The sequence below is a fragment of the Passer domesticus genome, chromosome 4, assembly GCF_036417665.1.
Source record: "Passer domesticus isolate bPasDom1 chromosome 4, bPasDom1.hap1, whole genome shotgun sequence".
NCBI lineage: Eukaryota > Metazoa > Chordata > Aves > Passeriformes > Passeridae > Passer > Passer domesticus.
The window spans coordinates 57,420,400-57,442,365 of NC_087477.1; the positions used below are offsets into that span (position 1 = coordinate 57,420,400).

At 38.9% G+C, this 21,966-nt stretch overlaps 1 protein-coding gene and 1 long non-coding RNA gene across 4 annotated transcripts in view; one reads left to right on the forward strand and one right to left on the reverse strand.

Moving 5' to 3' along the window:
• Positions 1–7,395, forward strand: part of CHIC2 (cysteine rich hydrophobic domain 2) — a 30,248-nt gene extending 22,853 nt beyond the window's left edge. For both annotated transcript variants that reach the window (XR_010361297.1, XM_064418145.1), the window contains one exon: positions 249–7,395. Coding sequence is in view for 1 of the 2 variants with exons in the window: in XM_064418145.1 (XP_064274215.1) it covers positions 249–299 (51 nt within the window). In the remaining variant the exon portion in view is untranslated. The remainder of the gene's footprint in view (positions 1–248) is intronic.
• An 11,166-nt stretch (positions 7,396–18,561) lies between these two features.
• On the reverse strand, positions 18,562–21,953 carry LOC135300023 (uncharacterized). Of its 2 annotated transcripts, XR_010361889.1 has the most exons (4): positions 21,708–21,953; positions 21,017–21,167; positions 20,287–20,343; positions 18,562–19,224 (listed from the first exon to the last, which is right to left on the reverse strand). It is a non-coding gene; the product is annotated as an uncharacterized LOC135300023 (long non-coding RNA). The 2 variants fall into 2 exon arrangements; XR_010361888.1 differs by lacking the exon at positions 20,287–20,343.
• Positions 21,954–21,966: the final 13 nt, after the last annotated feature.

Sequence of the window (21,966 nt, forward strand, 5' to 3'; positions counted from 1 at the left end):
TATGTGTTTCATACCAGTAGGCAAACTTTTCCAGTTGAATTTTATTCTTTGAGTATTATTTTCCAACCCTAAACCAATTATCATACATGACTTTTCTAATGATCTCCTACCTGAGACAAATGCCATGATTTTTGTTTTTCATCACAACTTGATATACAAAAAAATCCCAAACCCATGTGAATTATAATTGTGATAGATAATAGAATTGCTGCTGTCTTTAATACATATTTGTTTTCTTTTTTTTACAGGTCATCCTTATAGAATTTTTACCAAAGACACCGATTTTTCGACCAGATTAGCATTCGATTTATTTATAGAGACTTACTCAAGTATGTTGTCTTTCCAATGGTGCCTTGCTTGGTGCTCTCCTGATAGTGACATAACTTTGGTTCTACAGAATCTTGTGGTGGTTTCATTTGGTTTTTTGTTTGTTTGTTTTGGGTTTTCATGTTTGTTTCTTTTGGTTTATTTTTGGTTGGTTAGTTGGTTTTTTTTGTGTTTTTTTAAATAAGAGTATGTTCTAAGTGTATTTGGTCAAACTCTGCAAAGTAATTTCATACAACTGTTAATTACTACTTAAGTTATTTTTACTTTTGCTACTTCTGTTTATTAATGTATCTTGATTTTCAAAGGAGTCTTTTATATGTGTGCGCGCGTGTGTACATATATATATTACTATAAATACACAGCTGAAAATGATATACAAGTGAACAGGTATTTTTTTATCCCTATATGATACAACTGGTTGACTCTACATTGTGTAAATTCCTTTAGTCATTCTGAAGTTACTGAAGTTCCTTCTAAGATACTTGGACGCTTCTGTCAGTGACTAGTCAGTTGTAAATACTTTTATTTCTTTTTGGGATATTGACTAGTCTCTTCCAGCAAAGGAGGAGACAAAGTTCTTTTTGAAACCCAAATATTGTTAGTAGAAATCTCTATGCTGTTCATGAAGAAGTCCTGTCAACTGGTTCTGAAAAAGTTTGGCTTTAAAAAATTTAAAAAATAAGGCAGCCAAGTGAAATTATTTAACTCAGACTAGAAGAATCACTGAGAGCATTGCATGCATCTGGTTAGTAGAACTCAATTTCACAAAAGTATATTATTTCATTTTATAATATAGCTGTTTTAATTCAGTCAGTTGCCATGTGCCAGCTTTATTCATGCTGTTTACCAGATCTTGTACACAGGGGTGCAGAAGGACTTGTTTTAGCAAAATTTATTTGCCCAAGGAAACCGTTCATGGTTGGTTTTGTTTATTTTAAAGCCACATACACAGGAAAAAAGTTACTGAATTCTTGAACAGTGCAGTTCCAGTTGCAAATCCATGAATTAAAGCAATCAAAGCAGGGTGCACTGGGCAACAGTGTATGCTTAAATGTGTTAGGCAATTATTTATTGTACCCTTTCTTCTGCTTATTTCAGTTTACAAAGCTTATTTTCTGTACAAGTATAAGACTTTTTTACTGGATGTATGATGTATGCTTGGGTCAGGCCAGTTGTATTTCATTTCTTCTGATTATACTTTAGTTTTACATATCTTCACACATAGCTTTTGGGGTTTTTTACTTGCAACTGTCATACTGTAAAATTTACTTAGGTATCTAAAATTACTGTACACAAAATTGATGTAAGTTAAGAACATGTTCCTTGTACAGTTGTGTTAGCAAGCAATAATGTGAATATATTAAAAAAACCCAGATATACTCTGCTTAATATTTGTATGAATGAAGAGTTGATACCACTACAAGAATAGTCTTCTCTTTTTAATCTTTTAAATACAAGTTTTATTTCAAGGTAACGTATTACAGGTACCTTGATGCTGTGAACTATTTTTCTATGTCTTCAAAATATTTATTCTCTGTAAAATATTCCCTAGTGTTATATTCCTAAATTGTTCATAGTGGGAGTGCTCTAGAAAGTTTTAAGTTTTCTTAAATGTAAGCCTTCTGTATCTGTTCCCAAAATTCATCCTTTGCCCAGCTTTCATCTGTGGATTCCTACAGTTCACTTTGAGAATGGCTCAGCTATGCTTTTCATACGAACCTACAAAGGTGTTCCTTTGACTTGATATAATATGATTTTTAATTAACAAATCCCAGTTTTGTGCTGGCCTCAGTCTTCTGAGTGCCACCCATGGTTTCTCTACAAAGTAACTGCTTATCATTTTCTAAAAATCAATTTCAACCTCTTCTTCAGTACAAATCTGGGTCTACTGCACTCCTCTCACCCAGAAGTATTAATTATAACCTCGGTCTAGTTTCAGCCTGCAGGAGGACAGAAAGCTAACATTGATGGCAGCAGAGATGGGGGAGGTTGGAGGTGCAGAGGAGAGCTTGGAATTGAACAGAAGTGATAACTGGTGATAAATACCTATGACCAGAAATATAATTTATTTAATTTATAACTGACTTTTGTGTCAGTTTTCAATAAAATGAATATTGGGTCACATGAGGCCTAGATTTTATAAAAAATTTCATTTGACAATGGAGATAATTTGTGTCATGGATGCAGCTTTCCACTGATGTGGAAACCGATCCCTCCACTCTAGTGGAGGATATGGCTTGTGATATGTTCATAGCAGCTATTTGTCTTGGTTTACTACTCAAACTTCCCATGGTGTGTTCTGTCCACTTCCACAGCTACCTTGCCAGCAGCCCCCAAACCCAGTGACAGTAGAGCTGCTTGGGGTGTGATTTGTGCTGAGACCAGAGCAGTGAACAGTGTGGCTTACAGGTTTACAGAGTATCCCATTAGTAAAGCTTCCACATCAACAGCAGTGATGCTTAAGATCTTTTCTACTTCTGGGTGCATCAGCAGTCATAGGCTTGGTTAGCAGGCATTTCTATATTGTATACTGTGACTTTCTCTTTAAGAAATAACAGACATCCAAAGTAGAGCTCTGAGCAACTAAATGTTAAATCCCTTTGTAAGGAGGCCAGACTTACACCCTCAAAAAGTATTTTGGGTATTTTATTAATACAATGCCTCTGACTTAAAATATAATCAGAAAATTTGAGAAAATGCATATATTGAGAGATGACTTTTATCTCAGAAATGGTACTCTCCTGAAGAAGTAGTACACTCACCTAGTAGGAATGTTACAAAACATTTTCATAAAATCCCTTTCAATTCATTAATTACAGTGATGGAAATTGAAGATGGCAGGAACTTTAATCAACTGTTTAATGCCTGCGGCAGTTGTCAGGATTTTCTTTTGATGTTGCTTCTGAAATACTAAATCTATTTATTTTGATTGCTAGTGAGAAGACATATATTACCTTTTTGTCACTTGGCAAAGAACAAAATTGCACAGTTTGAGCAGACCAGAAGCTATAGTAGGACTTCCAGGACACAGCATACTCTTTGCTAAAATAACTATTACATTATACTAACTTGTTTAGCTTCTTGCAACTCAGCAGTTCCTACAAATAATCTTATCTATTTAAAATTTCCTTGAACAGTTAAGTTAGGTATCAAGTTGATAATAATCAAATTATGCCTGTTTCATCCTTAGCCTACTGAACTAATGGTGAAGTCATCAATGAATCCCTATGAGAGCTAATTATTAGTTTTAGAAATAGTTGCCTTTAACTGGTGAATAAAGATTTCTTACTTACTGTAATAGAATGGAAACAAATTCTTTTAATTTTTTTAGCCATAGGTGGAAATAAGTTCTGAGGGAGAAGGGCTTTCTCTCTGACCCTATGTGAAGAATTCTGAAGAGCTCATCTGTTGTTAAATAGTTGTGACTTGAAGTTTATATTGGGATTGACAAACTTCACCAGAAATGAAAATGTTTATGGAGATACAGGAAGTCAGTAAATTTTTTGTAATAGGTCAGTAAGAGTAATTTTAATAAACTATTTATGCAAATCCAAAATTTCCCATGATATGTAAACCCAAGAAAAATAGTTTGTAAAAGCTTTTTACAGTACTTAGATATAAATTATAATCTCTAAGTGAATTTGTTAAATGATACGTTTTTGTAATTGTCAAGACCATGATATTTAAATGTAATACACTGTCTCTCAGACACAGGCTTACTTAAAAGTCAGTTTTAATTTTTTTTTTTTTTGAAAGTCATTATTTAGCCCCAAAGATTGTGGGAAGAGCTTTAAAATATAATCTATAACTGCTTAGAAGCCAGGAGCCAAGGAAAAAGAACTTGTCTTTTTTCCCTTCCCTCCAGCCCCCCACCCCAAAGTCTTAATTTTAAATTGGTCCCCTTGTTTTGGAGCCCTAGTTTATGGGTTTTGAGCAGCTGGCAATAATGCAAATTGTCCACCAAAAACCCCATTTGAATTCTGAACAGTTTAAAAAGATCACTTTAATTGAAGAGGTGAAAGACGTGTTAAGCAAAGAAAATCCGTGGTTCTTTTAAGTTCTCCCAGCACTGCTGTTGAATAATTAAAATAAGGATCATGATGACCCTACATTAGGTCAAAATCCAGATGATTTTGTGTAAAGGAAACACTCAATTAGAGAGGTCTCAGAGCCTCAAATGTCTTGGATTCATAAGTAGTGACTTATTAAGGATAAGTGGTGCTGGCTAGTTTTGTACCTGTGACTAAAATCATTTATGTTGCTGTTCAGCAACCTTGCTTATGAAAAGAAAGCATTTCAGAAATCTGTATTCATCACTGCTAATTTGCTGTAATTTCTGTGCTTCTCCCTATAGCCATGTTGCATTTCCATGACAAACAGCTAAGTGTATGATCATTATAATGCCTTTAATAGCCATATTGTAGGTAGAAATATTAACTTCTCAGGGACTAATAGGAAATACGAACTTGGAATTAATGAGCTGAATGCCTGTCTGCATGAAGGCTTACTTTGCAAATGTCACCCTAGAAACTTGATTGTAATATGCATGACCATTATGAATGTTATCAATATAAAGTTATGAGAACTTCTTTTACCCTGTATTACTAGGCTGCTGAATGTCAGTGTTGGGTAAGGATAAATGAAGGGGGTTTCTTCTGATTTGGATGGAGTGATTATTTCTAATGGTGCTACCTTCTTAATTCCTGTGTTTATTCTTTGTAAAGTTTTCTCTGTAGGCTGGGTGAATCAGGGGATACTGGTGTACTAAGGAAACAGTATCATTCTTCTTAAAAAGTAGAATAATTTCAAGGGGCGAAGTACTCTAGGAGTGAAAAAAAGTTGCTGCTTAAACCATGCATTTATTCTTTATTAGGTATCCATTTGGACTGTTTTGTTGGTAACAGTACTTTGCAGTTCATTACTTTTTGAATTTTCATCTTTCTGATGTATCAGTCAGTGTAGGCTGAATTAAAAAACATGTTTGAAAAATGAAACCCCCTGATTCCTTGCATGAAAGGTCATATGTTGACACTTGTGCTGATGTATATATGTATCCTTACCATGTAACACCTGGGTAATATACATATTTCATAAAACTGTATTTTACTGGTTTCATGGAAGTTGTCCTTTAAAAAAAGTCTTCTGGTTTGTTTAGCTCATTAATATTTCATTAATATTTATTTTCTTGAAAAAGGATTCATAAATGCTTGGCTCTTCAAAATACAACAGACCATTAGGAACAATTTAGTAAGGCAAAAGGTGAAACATAGGAATTAGGAGAAGCAGCACTCAAAGACTGGATTTGGGGATTAGGTTTAGAGTTCTGTGAGTATGGCAGAAAATAGTTTTGAACTGAATGAAATGGTATTGAATGATGCAAGTTAAGCAAGAGCTAGCAGTCCATTTTAGTAATTATGTAGACTGTGTATTAACTTCTGTTCACTTTTTTATTTTGGTGTGTGATTGATTTATTTTGGTTATGCTCTAGTTGATAGACAATTCTGCTGTCATGCAGAATAATAATACAGAAGGTAAGCTTCCTTCTAAACTCAGCATCTCTTCATTTAAAATAGCCAGACCCAAGTGGAATTGCTGATGAGAGCTGCGCTGAGTGCAGAACAGTCTTTTCCTAAACTGGAGCCTGTAATGCATGACTAATTGTTTCCAAAGAAAATTCTTGACCTGTCCAGACAGCTCCTGTCATGTGACAGTATATCTAAGGCCCACAAGTAGGATCCATTTAGTAAAATTTATGTTCAGGTAAGTACGACTTTTGTAGTTAATTTTAGTTTTATTTAGAAGGGAACCATTGACAAATGCTCTCTTTGTGAGAACAAATACATTTTTATAATATTTATTGAAACATGCCTTTTTCTTGTTTGCTCCTCATTTTATAGCTTAATAAATGAAAGTTACTTTGCCTCATGTTGAAAACTGGACTTAGTAGTCAGCTGAAGACTTTTTTTTTGTTACAGTATTTTAGGTTTATGAATACATTTTTTAAGTCATGCTTAGAAATGTTTCAAAAAGTCATATCCTGATGCAATGTAACTGATATTTTTAGTGGCTGTATGTTTAAACTGGTTTCATTGTGCTGATATAAATATCTAACTCATCCACTCCAAGTGTGTATCTCTGATCCTTTTATGCTAGCAATAGGGTTTCTGACTTGTTAGGATATGCAGTGTACCTACTGGTTAATATTGTCAATGATCAGTTTGGTTCAGTGAGATATAACAGGGAATGTGAAGTAGTTCCTGATTTGAAAAGTGGAACCCAGATCCTTGTTTTCATAAAGGATGGGGTCTGGCAATCAGAATACGAACTCATTCCAAACATAAATTTGAAAGAGAGTAGTAAACTACAAAACAGTGCCTAAATGTTGTGTGCTAAATTAGACCTGTGTAACTCATGTTGCATTAAAAAAAATTTGCAGAGAATTGCACTGGACTGTGTGTGCTTAGGAAAGACCTGTTAAATGTATGAAACAGTAATTGTCAATAGGCCACTGAAAAGACGTTGCCATCAAGAGGGAAAACTTGAAACCCAATATTTTGGAGTATGTTAAAAATCCATGTCAAACAGAAAACGTTTAAGCAATAATTTAACCTAAAACTGGAGATTAAAGAAGCTGCTACTTATAGAGAGACTTGATGTTAATTTTGCCTGTTGGCCGTCTCTCCTCTCACAAAGAGTTTAGAAAGATAGGTTTGCTGTGATTTCCACTATTGTAACATTCCTCTTCAAATATTCTAAATCCAGGTGAGAGACTCAAAGCTTAGAAGCCAGCACTGTGTTTACAGGGTGCACAGCTTTGGGAGGAGAAGATAGGAATAAAAGGACTTTTTTAAGACTGCACAATTGTATATATGCATATTTAAGAATATTTAACCATGTCTGCTAGATTACTGAGGCTAATCTGTTGTTGAATTATAGAATATTATTTAATACATCGGCATTGGTTTTTTCTGACCTGACCCAGAATTGGAAAGGATTCCAATATAACTTTTTTAAAAGCATTTCTTAAGTTGTATGTATTATACACTAATAAAATAATTGTTTAACCTATCTTCTAAGCCTTACAGTTTTTCATCTGTATTGGTGGGAGGGTGTGGTAGGGAGAGGAAGAGAAGGAAAAACTTGAGAAACTGCTGTATTGTGCAATGGTCTCATCTTACTTCCAGTTGATACTTTTGGGGGGGGAGGGGGGGGTTGGTGAGAGGGGAGAGAAAACTATTTTGGGTAATTTAGGTGACTCTAGGACTGGAGTTACTAAATTACAGGCATTGCCTGCTCTAAGTGTTTCAAACTGGTTTTTCATTAAGTCCACATTTGGAGTTCTTTAAGCTTTTCAAGCCCTAATGATAGCAGGATTTATTAAATGTACTATCATTATGGTTGAATGGGTATTTTGAAGCTGTGTCTTTTTTTGAAGCTTTTATGTTTTATTCACGTGTGCTCTCAAACAAGATAGGTTTTCCATCTAGTTGAGGCAGATGCCACCTATTCAGAAAGGAATCATTCCTATCCATGCAGTTCATGTGTTTTTCAGACCATTCAACATGAAGTGCTGGTTAACCTGAACCTTATGAACAAAAATTGAGTCTGTGCTCTCCGCCATGCTGAGGATGGCCTTGGTTCTCGTCAGCCGGCAGCTTTTCCTTGCATGGAATGTTTTAAGCTCGTTGGTTACTCTGGTATGGAAGTCTTACAATGTGCGTGTGTATAATGTCTGTAGCATGTATGAGAGGTGTGTTAGGCGTGCTCATGTCCCAACGTGCGGGTGGGGAGGGCTGCTCTGCCCGGCGCTGTGAAGCATTCCGGGCGTTGTAATGTGGGCTTGCAAAGCGGTAGATACAATGTTGCTGAGCAGAAAAGCGCACGATAGATTTAATGTAGCCAATTGTGTACTTTTGAAAAAAAGAGTAACTGTTCAGTGTGAGTTAATTTTGGATTTTTTCAGCATCTCTCTTTTAGGCTTTGTGCTGCATTCTTCTAGACAAATGCGTATTCCATGTGGGCCACTGTTCTGCTAAATGCTCTCAGTTCTCCTTTTGCAATCAAGATTATGTTGCTAAGGAGATTTTGCTTTTATTGGTGCCATTGATTTGTGTTAATACGTTTTGAATACCTCTCGGTATTCTTCCGTAGACAAGGCCAAAAGAAAAACTTCCCTGAGTTTCCCGATTTACATCACAAATGGAGCGGTGGTGTAATGAAGCCGATATAAAGTGGGCAGTTGAAAGGGAACTAAAGAAGGGCACTCAAGTGAGAAATGAAGAAATGTGCCGAGAGCGGTCTGCGGGCCGCCTCCGGCCCAGCTGCGGGAGCGGGAGCGGGCCGGGCCCGGCGCCGGGGCAGGGGGACAGCCCGCGCCTCCGGCCGCCCGGACCACCCACTCGCCGCGCCCGGCCCGCGGATTACCGGGGCTGCGCTGCTGCTTCCGCCCGCCCGCCCGGGGCACGGCGGGCACCGGCGGGACAGCGAGCACCGGCGAGCTGCAGCAGCGCCGCCTCGGCCTCCGCAGCGACGCCGCGCCGCCCGTCTTCCCCGTGCCCTCCGGCCGGACCCTGTGCGCGGCACCCCGGCTCCCCCCGGCTCTCGGGGCGGGCGCAGAGAAGCCGGGGCCCCGCTTCATCGATGCACCGCCACGGGCAGGCTGAGCTGGGAGTCTGCACTCGGGCGCTCTGGCTTTGTGGAGCCCTTGGCGAGGGGCTGGTGGCGCTCTCTGGGCGCTGCCTGCCTGTCCTTTAAAAGGAAACAAACAGAAGAACACCACCACCCTGAAAAAGCAACTCCACCAGGGGAAAAAAAAGTCTCCCAAACTAGGCCCAAGAGTTTAAAATAAAAAGATTAATTTTAAACCACCCAAAGCCTTTTAATCTCGTGTCCACAGGTGGCTCCACTGAAGCCTCAGGAGGACGTTAGGTCTCCTGCCCTCATGTGCAAGGACAAGGACCTCCATTGCCTGCTCTGGCTCTTCTGCATTACATAGATAAGTTCCTGAATGACTCAAAGTCCAGATAGTTTATTTATATGAGAAGATTATTCAGAGAACATTTACGCCAAAGAGCGTTCCCATATTCCAGGGTTTGCCATCAGAGGTGGTGTAAAACCCCTTCCCCCTGTTTGATGCCAGGACAGCAGAGAAGGTCTGTGTTGTCCACAAATAAGGTAAAGGAGCAGTGTTTATATGTGCAAAGCACAGTGGTGGTTGCACATATTCAGAAAAGAGGATTTCTCCTATGCAGCCCCCTGATGGGATGGGAGGCAGTGTGAGCGCTGTGCTGTGTGCTGGTGGATGAGCTGGGATGGTAACTGGTTTCACATACCTCACTTAGATTTTGGTCTTCACCAAGATAGAGGTGACCCAAAGTTGCAGATTCACATGGCTTCTGATCCAGAGGAGCAAAAGCAATTTAAATATAGAAAGGGTTGCTCTATCTTTTGCATCAGGACCAGCAGTCTCCTTTATGATATATATTGCTTACTGTGAAAATGTCCCAGTGCATTTATGAAGGCTCAGCTTGCTTCTTCACATTGGTCAAGGCAGAAGTCTCTATTCTTAGTGTATCGATCATGTTATATGTAGAATAAACCTGGTCTTGCGTTTTTGCTCTCTGCAGTATTAAGCCCCTGCCAGGAGCATGAAAACAGAGGCTTGCTGAATGGATGGGAGTAGAAGAATTCAGCTTCTTTACTAATTTTTGAGGGGACCTTTTGTGGACTCCAGATGTTAAGTGACTTTTTCCTGTTTGTGTGCCTTTGAAGATCTGGATCTTGTGTAATTGTTTAATAAAATGAGAGATATTAATAAGGATAACTATTCTATCTGAATTATGCAAAAATCATTTTATCAGTGAGTCTTACTTGGGATTTTATGCCATTCTGGTTTAATTTCCCAGTCTAAGCGAAATACTTCATCATGTTTCCAGAGTGTGTGCGAAAATACATCTCTAGTTTGGTTTTTTTTCATAGTTTTTGCAACATACTCTATGGAAAGGCCCTGTTTTTATATGAGATAATGAGTTTTGAGGTTAATGAGGATAAGGCCCAGGATTCGTACTGTATTGTGTGCCATTGAATATACAGTAGAAACAAATTGAGAAGCAGACACTGTTTTAAAATCCTCTTTCATTTAAGCATTTTGTTTAGCATTCAGAACACAACCACATTACATGATTAGCTGATTTTAATTACTGTCCTCTAATCAGTTAAATGGAACTATGTGAAAAACTTAAAAAGATTTTATTTATTGAGACAGCCTGTTTACATTGTTACACCTCAGCTAAAAGGATATTTGGCATGTATGATACAGCTAAGAGAAAAATGTGGAAGGCTGAAGAAACCTTGAAGACAATTGAATCCAGCCCATTCTTTCTCTCTCCACAATGCATGCTCTGATGACTTAGTATTTTAATTAATGTCAACCCTTACCGTCAGTGCTCATGGGAACAATCATTAAACCAACACAAAAACATTTTAAATGGCTGGCAGCCTACCAGATACTGAGCTAAGCATTCCCATGGTAGAGTGGATGGTTTCTTAGCCAGTTCTGCACTGGATGAAGTAAGTACTCTGACAGTACTGGCTCGAAAGGCTATTATTTTCATATTAAACAGTGCAGTATGGTTTCTAAATTCTGTTATAAAATGTTTTATATTTACTTCCCAACACCAATATCAATGTTATTTATATGGATGCGGTTGAACTTTACTCTTTGTTGTTACTAAAACTGCTTTTTTCTTTTATCTTCTGTTTCCCCCTTTTTTGGTTTTCTTGCTGCTAAACCAAATCCATATATGTTTTATTTTTTTCTCTCTTATAATGCACATGGTCAGATACAGCCTAAACAAATAAGCTGGTTTCCAATGCAGCTTAAAATATCTGCTGGCCAAGTAAATTTTAAAATTGGACAAATTGTATATTTTTGGCTTTGTGTTATGTTACTTTTGCATGGTAGGAACCGGGTCGCATCTCCAACTACCTGATAAATACTCCGTTGTCCTCACCGCTGCAATATTTGCTTGTCAAGTGTACTAAGTAGCCTGATCTTGCTTATTCCTCGAAGGTCTTTTTCCCTCCTCCCATCCTCTGTTTGCTGTTTGCTCAAATTGTTTAAACGTGGAGCTCAATGACAGGCTATTAGCGCTGACTGGAGCCACACATAATGTGGCCACATGTTGTGTAAGCTTCACAACTTGTCTGCTAATTCGCCTCAGGCCTGACCTGAAATACCCCTGCTATTCTAGCTCTTAGCCCTTCCCCAGCGCAGACAGACACTCGTGCTAACTCGTAGGACACGTTGGTGAGGTCTTTGATGTGGGGCCAAATCCTGCCTCGCTTTGTGCCAAAGGTTGTGCGGCGGCAGAGGGTGAATCTCCCCGAGGAAGAGAAGCGGGCAGAGCCAGCTGTGCCGTAAGGATACGGATGAGGATGACTCTTCCTCTTCTGGTGCAGCCCATCAGGAGTGAGAGCCCACAGCTGAAGCACATTGGGCAGGCAGTGCCTCTTGCTCTGCCCTCCTCTGCCCATGGCTCTGTGAATCCCACTTCATGGATCATTAGGGAAAATACAATTTCCATAGGAGAACAAGTCCATAGGAAAACAATTTCCACAGTCCACAAGCTGTGAGGAAGTAATATGGCAGGAGGAGCCCAGGCTGGCAAGCAGAGGGTGCTCTCTCTTTCATGCTTGTCATTAGGCTCTGATGCTACTGTGATGGGTACTAAAAGGGAGGGATATTTAGTTAAATTGGGAGAAAAAAAGGAGCAGTCCATATAGGAAGAAGATAAGGATAATGAAATACATATTGAGGAGCTCAGAGAATGTATTCATTAGAAGAGGAGCTTATTGGGCAGTAAATAGATGAACCTAGAAGGATCCAAGCCACAGAAAGTGAGAAGATTAATGCAGATGTATAGCACTGGTATCCACAAGGGGAATTAGTTGGAGAAATTGATTTCAGGTTATGATACTAACTAGGAAAAAGAGTGCTTGGTAAATTCAGCAATAGGACTGATGGGTGGATATGGCTGATTGGAAAATGCAAATATATAGAGGAAGACTTAAAAAGGCAATGGAAGCCCCAGCAACAGTATATAAACAATGTTTTAAAAGACTGTAAAGCAATAGCAGACTAGAAAAGGGGAATATGAAAGTTTTGGGAATGTGGAATTTCGGAGGACATGGAAAAAGTAAAGTTTAGTGAAAATTAGAAAACTGTGAGCAAGGAGCACTGAAAGAAAAAGAAAATTAATAAATTCAAAAATCCAGAAAAGAAGGATTTTAGAAGTGAAAAGGGGAGAATTATGTGAATTAAAGTCATGGGGAAAAAAAGTGATGTGGTCACAGAGAAAAGTGTGTGAAAGGAGCAGGACACAATGCACAGTCTGCGTTCTTCTCTTTAGAAATACCTTTAAACCTTCCAAAATGTGGACAGCTTTGAAAACTGCAAACCCCAGGATCACCAGCTCTGTTTTGGTGTATCCATCTTCATCCTATAGGATGAAAAATTGGGAAGATCTTTACCATTCCCATTTTGTGAATGCACTTCCCCACTCATGATTTTTAAATTATATGAAGAACTCTCACCCCATTTATTCTTCTTTCTGCAACCTGTCCCCCTGAAACATTTCCAGTATTCAGTCCCACGTGTATCTCAGAGACTGAGACCCACAAGATGCTGTTTTCAGATCTTTGTCGAGCTTTTCCTTGTTCACAACCTGAATTCCCTGACTCCAGGAGATACAAGTAGCAGGGGAGGCTACATTTTACCCCTAATAAGCTGCTGCAAACATCTTCCCTCATTAAACTGTGATTTTTTTTTTCCCCTGAAGATGAAGGGTTGTTCTCAGAAGCACTGTAAATGCATTCTAAGGGGGTTTTTCCCCCCCACTTTAATTCAGTTTATGACCCATATTACAAATGTGGGCTGTAAAACCTTTGGTTGTTACAATGTCCAGAAAGTTTCTGGCAAAATCATCATCTGTTTCATAAAGGTGAAATTTGCTGTGGACAGACGAATTGTTTTTGTAGCTGAGGCATATAATTAGACCAACAGAATTTTCATGTAAATTCCTCCCCTGGGAATAATGAAAAATATACAGAATGCCATGCCAGACCACGGGCTAAGGACAGATGTTCAAAAGATCTCCAAAAAATTGAAGCCAGGCATATAAAAACAATTTAAAGTTGATGTAAGCAAGTCTGTGACAAGGATTGTCTTCCCTTGAAGTGTGTGTACAGAGTGTGCAGTGCTTTAATTTACATAGCAAATAGATGTTCTCGTTTATATAATAAAGCTTAAAAGTTTGAATTAGAAAAGTAAGCTTGTTTCCCTTTGTGCTGTACAAATATGTGTGCTAGAGATGGACCTTATTTCAAAGAATGTGCAAGTAGTTAAACAAGAGAGGCAAACAGAGAAGCTGAATACAAGCAAAATATCTTGTTAGTTCCCTTAGAAATAGTGGTGCTTCTTCATCATTTTCCCCTACTCATTTCAGCCTTGCCAAAACTAGCCCTGCCTGTCACAACTGCATACCAAGCATCCTCTGTCACTCCCACAGCAAGGATTTAGTTTTGGGGGGAGGTGTGTTTTAATCAACAGGATTCTTCTGTGGTTTTTTTTTTCCCTTCTGAAGAGCAATTGTCTTTCTCAGGTCTGGTATGAATAAAAAGAAGGAGTAAAATCAGCACAGCTGACAGAAAAAAAAGACCCAAAAAAAAACAAAACAAAAAACCCACCTAGAGACAGTTTGGTTTTCTTTCCAAAATATAAGGCATCTCACCCCTGAAAAATTTTACTTCTCTCTAGCAGCATCTAGACATCTTGCTTTTCCCCATTCAGGTTAGTTGAATGTTAAAACTGATTTTCAAAGATTCTCTTTCTTTCAGCAGAGCACTGACTCAGCATCCCAACAACAATGCATTTAGAGCAGGCATTAGTTTTGAAAATGTTGTTTCAACTCTGTGAGAGACCGTGGCAACAAAGATAGGATGAAGACCTTTGAATAAACCTTTGAATACTGTTTAGAAGGAGGAGAATGGATAGGAAGAGAGAGGGAAAGAGAGTAGGATTCATTTGCTTCTTAGTGATGCTACCATTTTAAGGGGCAGTACTAATTCCTATAATAGATTTCACTCCTGGGCTAAGAATGCTATGGAATAGCCCCGAATGAGTGCCACTTCCCATTGAGATAAAGTCTAGGGTTGTACTGAGGGTTTTTTAGCCCGTGTTTGTTTTGACAAGTAGATTCTTTTGCTTTATCTCTCTTAAACAAGAGAAGTTTTAAGGCTGAAAGATTTGAGCCCTCTGAGAAATCAAAACTTCAGTCTTTGAGATTGTGCTAAGTATATTTACTCAAGATTTATGACAAATCCCACAGAAGTAAGGAGAATGCTTAATACAATTCAAATAGGCTGGAACTTACCATCTAAATAAGGACTAATCTACTGCCTGCCTGTGCTTCTCTAGGAAGGGACACCACCACTCCCAGTGTAAAACAAAAGAGGACTTTAGGGAAACAGAAAGTCTGAAAATCCTCATAGTCTATTCATGGGTTGTCTCCTTTTAACTGACATTTCAAAAGTTATGCCCGCTCATGACAAATGCACTTTTCAGGTTTTGCATTCTTTTTATGATTTTAAGTCTGTGCTAAGAAAATCCTATAATACTTTCTGTTGCTCTAGCTATAAACATGGAAGAATTTGGATCAAAGGAGACTGTTTCAACAGCTGTGTTTCAAGGCAACATGTGCAACTGTCTTGGCAGCTTCAGCTTGTAAGGTTCGAGGAAAGCAGAAGTATTTGCAAAGTCTTTGCATGTTTGAATTATCAAAAATATTGAATATATTGTCTTTGCTTGGTGCTTTGTGGGATCTCAAAGCCATAGTCAGGCAATAAAAAAGCCCTGCAGCAGGAACCCTTAATTAGTTTGAAGAAATCAGAATGATTGCTTTTGTGATTTGGGTTTTTTGTTGTTTTGGTTTTGGTTTGTTTGGGTTTTTGGTTTTTTTTTTTTTTTTTTTTAGTGAATATAATCTGCCTTATATGTCATCAGAAATAAAATTTTATTTTCTTGGATAAATGGTCTGGGATTAGTTATGAGAAAAGGAGGGACTGTTGCTCTTTTTTCCTAAACAGGGAAGAGGGACTCCCCTCCCATTACTTTTTCACAGCCAGGGAAATGAACTCTTCCATTATGCTGGACAATGTGGAGCAGAAGTAGCAGGTGGTGATTGCTACTAATCAGGAAGTTAAGTAATAGCCATACTTGAGCACTTTCTAAAGGATTAGGGTTTATGGGAAGATTTGTCCCCTATCTGGGCACCACTGGAAAGAAAACAGAGTGAGAAAGATGAATATGCCTTTTAGTTTCTGATTTTCCATCTGCTCCCCAGCTCCCCACACTCCACACACACTGTGGCTGCCTTCCCGTTACTGCCCCAACCTGTTCAAATGATTCCATCAGACAACCAATAAATCCATAAAAATGGATCCCTCACTTAATCCTGTCCCTGCTCCTCCTTTCCTGCTGAAGGAAAGCCAGCCTTTGGCACAGCATACTGGCTGGTGAGCTGTTACTTGGCTGATCAGAAGGGATATTGATTCACCTGGACTAGGCTTATAAATTGAAGTCTTCTTTTTTAACAACATGCAATGTCAGGAAAGGGAAAGGAAGCTATTAGTGCCACTTTTACTCCAGGAATTACTCCTTTATTGTCTGCCAGGTGCCGATAAGTGGCTTGGATTTGCCAAAGAGGTGTAACCCTATGTCACAAAGCCTTCACCATAAGGTACCACAGAGTTCATCCTCCAACACAGAAAAAATCATAGAATGGTTTGGGTTGTAAGGGACCTTCAGAAATCCATCCCATCCTGCATCACAGGATGGACGTGGACATTTTTCACAAGAACAGATTGCTCAAAGCCCTGTGAAATGACATTGAACAGTTCCAACGATGGGGCATCCACAGTTTCTTTGGGCAACATGTTCCAGGTCTCACCACTCTCACAAAACAAACTCTTCCTTATATTTACTTTTTTTCACACTGGTCCCACTGATCACCAAATCTTGTTATTGCAGACAGGACAAATCTTCTGAATGCTCAGATAGTTGAGAGTTTGAGTGGTGTTGTTACACACCTCTACTTTTTCTGTCTGTGATGCTTTGCTCTAACATGAACAACGACATGTCATTCAGATCCAAAAGCAGATCAAATTTGATTAACAAATTCAAGCCCCAGTACTGCAGAAGCCCTGAGCTTCTTCAATCTCCTAACACCTCACAGGTTGCGCTCAGGACCCAGGGGAGATTAGGAAGCCAAGCACTTTGCTGAGCCAGAACCCAGCAGCCATCCCATTAAGCTCACTGCTTTTCTTTCAGGAGGGGCAGTAAATGAGAGACACAGAGTGATTCAGCACTGCCCCACATCTTGCTAAGGGGAGGCTGACTAACATGTATTTTATATGCCTTCTTGAATTTGTCCACAAGTCAAAGCCACCTCAACAGTGCTTTGGTGGGGTTTGGTGTTTTGGTGTTGGGTTCCCCCCCCCCTTTTTTTTTTTTGGTGGGGGGGTGGTCTAAAGGATTGTGCTAATTAGGTCTGACATTTTAAAATTTTTGGATCAATACAGAGCATATCATTCTTCTATGCTATGAGCTGCAGATTTTCAAGTCTCCCCTCTGGACTAATACAATCTATACAAATTAGGTATGACCCCTGGACTTTGTGGTACTGCCAGCATGTCCTGGGAGCATAAAAGCATATCCTAAAGATCACCAAGTACAGAGCCCTCTGAATTTTCTATAATTCCTCCAGGACAAAACCTTCTTTAAATACTGTTTGTTCCAGTCATTTCAGTACCACTGTTTGCTTTCTTATCTGTTGACATGGAAGCTTAGCTTCCTCAGAACATTTTTGTCTGAAAGATCATTATTTTCTTTTCCAAGCATCCCATGAACAGACCAATTGTACTTCATCAATTTTAAATTTTGACTGCCTGCCAACTGCTTTCAAATCTAAAGCCAATCAAAATTTAAGGGGATTCGGAAAACACAGAAAGAGGAGTATATCCACTTCAAAAAGGTTACCCAACTGTTTGTTGTTGTTGTTACATTTTGTCTCAGGCTTTATAATGATGGCTTTCAGCATTTTGGCTCTATTTATGTGTCCTTGTTTAAAAGTCAGGGCTGTGCCTGCCCTTCCTGAGGCTGCAGACACACAGTGGGCTGCTGTGCAGTTCATCATTCAAGCCTCTGCTGACTCCAGAGTCCAGTCTGACAAATTGCCAAGAAAGATGCCTTCTGCATTTACTTGGAGGGACTTCACTTTCACAGCTGCTGTTTACCAGAAATAGTGTGTCTTGGAATCATCATCTAATGTTGGTGGGTTTTTATGGGCATCAAATTTTGCTTAACAGACTACAGATAAGCCTCATATAATTATATCTGTTGGTTACAGATACAATTATAAGTAAGACTCTAACCTAGCTGTATGTCAGGGAAATAACAATACTGTCACTACCTAGAATAACTAAGACCCAATGCTACTTATCTTCTCAGATATGAAATGATTCATGCTGTAACACCTCTGACATGAGCATGACCCCAGAAAGATGAGTTTGCTGAAAGTTGTCTCCTAAAAATTGGAAAATTATACCGATAGCATATGAAACTGTGTAAAAAGTCAGGATTTTTACTGACCACAGGGTCTATATCTTCTGAAGCCATCACCTTCAGGAGTAGGCCTGCCACCCTTCATGGTCATTGGAAAACTTTCTACCAGTAGGCAGCAGGGGCAGATGGCTTCCTGCTTTATGATGACACCTGATTGCTGTTCTACCAGATTGGCATCCTACAGAGAATTTGAAAAATTGGTGCTTGCCTGCAATGACCTGTGGTCATTTTTCATTATCCAAATTAAGACAAAAACATAGCTTATGGACAGTTTTTTGTGTTTTCAAAACCGCTGGTCTTTGTAATTTTGATTGCTTTGATATATACCAAGAATTTCAATGCTATTTACCTGAAACTGAAAACTTTAGAAAAACACTGAGTTTTGAATGTTGGAAGAGTTACTTTCCTCTTCCTGTCAATGTTAGTAATGCTTTGGAAGATATTTTGTCGGTGATAGAACAACAAAGAATAAAAGTTATCACAACTCAAGTAAATATGACAGGCTTTTTCCACATTCTTCATGTATAATAAAGGAGTATGAGAACAGACAGAAGTGTAACATCACTGGAGGTTTACTTATGAATAGTACAGAAAATGAATGCTACAGTAGTCAAAGGTGACAACACATGCTTATGGGGTTTCTTTTTGGGGCCCTAGAAAATAAAAAGTAACCAAAGCAAATGCGTTCATCCTGTGCCCCATGTATTTGGGTAGTGGCAAGGCAAAAGGAGGGCTAGGAGACAGTCTCAGATGTGGTAAATCAGGTTTTGTATGCAGGAGGCAGGCATGTATGCTGAAAGAGTGGAATTTAAGTAGAAAATTACTTTTCAGAAATTGGCTTAAGCTGTGAGACTGTATCTTGGGGAGGAAAGAAGAACCACAACCCACTGCTCTTCTTCTGCCAAACTTGAAATGAGAAATGTTGCCCAGGGGCCAGTGTCTTGAGGAGAGTTTCTGGGCTCTGAAACTCAGCCTCAGAGAGCAGAGAGTAACTCAAGCTGTAAGGAAGAGTCTGTGTCTCAGAGATGGCTGAATTACAGCCATATTTCTCTCTCTCTGATGTTCCCAGGGTGTTGAGTTCAGCTTCTCTCCAGTCAGTCTGCTCAAAGTTGCAAGTCTCATTCAGGTATTCCTAATTCTCTCTTTACAATATATTACATTATTTTCTTCTGGGACTATGGTGTTTGACTCAGGTGTTTAACTCTGGAAAACATAAGCTGAAAGTTAAGAATGACAATGAAGAATATAAGTTTTGTGGTTCAGGCTATAAGCTGATGTAGATCTGCTGTGATTGTAGACAATTCATTTTCCTAAGAAATAAGTCTAACTCTTTTAATGCATCCTTAGTGTTGAAAAGAGAAATTCTGGAAAAGTATAAAATATCTAGGAAAGTGAAGGACACATTATTTTAGTTATAAGTTAATTTTTAGTATAATAAAAGAAATTGGAATGACTGTGAAGTACCTACAAAGTAAGTATTCTTGTTTTTAAGCTGATAGTTTGTAGGATGCCATTTTGAAGTGCTGAGTTGTAAAGTGCTTAAAATAGTGATTTATAGAAATCTAAACAACACCCAGAAGGAGAGTTTTTTCCCCCTAGAATTAGTGGACTTTGTTTGGTGGTAAAGAAAGCTTCTTTCTCTTCAAGAAGCTTTGTGTAATGTGAACAGATTCTGTATAGATGAGGCAGAATGCTGGAGGAGCAGAAAAGTTTGGTTTGTTTTCTTCGGAAGTCAGCTTTAGCTTTCTTCCAAAAGAAAACCACCAGCTTGTATGGGCACTTGTTTGCTTATTTCAGTGCTGGGTTTCTATACTCTTGTCCTCCTGGGAGATTTCTTGTTCACTTCCTTATTCCTGTCTCTCAGAATTTTGGTATCAGCCTCAAATGCTGTAACATGGTTTAGATAAAAGAGCAGTGAAGCACCAATTGGAGAAAAAAAATCACATATAATTTTGTAGTGTGCAGTGCAGGGTTCTTGTCTAACTGCATGGCCAAGCTAACCAGTAAGATATAAAGTATGGCTTTTAATTTTTGAGTGCAGGGCTGCTTTAATTCAGTATATCTTTGTTAAATGATGTTTTGCATATGTACCCTCTAAAGGGTGTATTATAAACATATTAACTGTATGGGACACCTCAGCCCTGTTTTATGTTTGTGGAAGGTACAAAAAGTAACTTTACATGTGGTTTAGGCAGTTGAGAGTACAGCATATCTGATGGGGATGTGTGACAGGACAAGCTCTCTGTACTCACACATCACAAAAAAAGTGTGAAACCTACCCCTACAATCTTAATTAAAGCTAAGGTTTGCTGGCCTGCATGGACCACCAGCATCATCTAAAGAAGAAAAAAGAAACAAATGTTTAAGTCATTGAGCATCCCACCCACGCTCTGCCCATTAGTTCCACTCAGCCTGCACTAACACTGCGGTTGTGCAGCAGCAGCGTGCTCCGGCCATCTGGCTAACCCCAGAGACACATGTGGGCAGCTTATCTGCAGAGATCAATGCCAGCTTGTAGCCACAGCACTAACAGCTGTATCAAGCCAGAGAATGGAATATAGATCTCCCAAGTTCCTCTTCTTCCATAAAAGACCAAATGACCTGGGCTTGACAGTGTTAAGTGAAGACTCTTGGTCAGCTTTGCCTATACATTCCCTGTTTCTTTGTAAAATGTGTATACAGCTGATTATAGTTAAAGACCATCAACTATGGTGTGGATCTGCAGTATACATTAGCAAGTTAATATTTTTAATTTGTCTAGTGGAAGTGAGGAATACACTATAGAAATAAAAAACTGGGAAAATTACCCATCCCAATTCACATCACCTTAAGCATTCTATTCTTAGGAAATACTACTGCAAGCTGCTTGAAACTCATTATGGAGTTGTCTTGCAAGTGTACTTTTAAACTATTTTATAAAAAATTTAGGACAGTGGGACAGAGTATTTGTATTTCAAGTACCATGTAGCCCATCCAGCAATGAGAAGTGTTACATTGCTTCCTGCTTACCTGTTGTGAAACTAATGTGTACCAGAAAGGATAAAGTTCTCTGAGCATCTGAATTTCCACAAGAAACTGATCTGCTGGCAACATTCTTCCTGATGCACCCCAGCATGCCACAATTCTCCTCATGAAAATGCAGGGTATGCTGAATGCATAGCTACCAGTCACAGAGAATAAGGATCACTAAGGAATAGTCATATTTGAAACAAAAGTAAAAATGCTTCTAACTTTTTAAAGGGGAATCCCATTTAGCTGCCTGTGTGTGGCTGCAGTATCATATGAACGAATCCTGAATAGCTCACAGTGCTGTGAGTTCACAGTGGTTTTACAACCACCTGGTCAGCCTGCCTACAGAACACTATACTTGTAAATATACGTGTTCTCTCTACAAATGGTATTTCCAGTGACAAACTTAGAAATATATCATTATACAGGCAAGATCAGTCCCTGCAAATAACCAAGAAAAACAAGATGAACATAGATAATTCTTTGATAAGTGATTCTTTTCATCTTAACCCCTTCCTTTTTTTCAAAGCTCCATTTTTAGCCATACACATGGCAACTAGAGATATACGATCGTGTGCTAGGAAGATAAAGAGCAGGTAGAAAAAACTCCTGTGATCTTTTTTTTTTCCTCCCTCCATATGCAGGGTGCCCTGGAAGAAGCAGATGAAATAAACAAAGTACACAGATCCACCTCCAGATTGTCTTCCTTCAGTCATGACTACCACCAGACTCTTACTGATGTTTCCTAAAGAAACCCTGATTAACCCACACATCCACATTCAGCATGTCTACTCAGACAACACACTTTTCTTTTTAATTGAGGCTATACTCTCCCCCACACCATCAGTAACTAACCACAAGGCCCTTCAGACAGCTTGTCCCACTGCACATTAACAGGCTGTTAACCCTACACTTTCCCCAAGCATCACTTGTTCTTCCACCACTCCCAA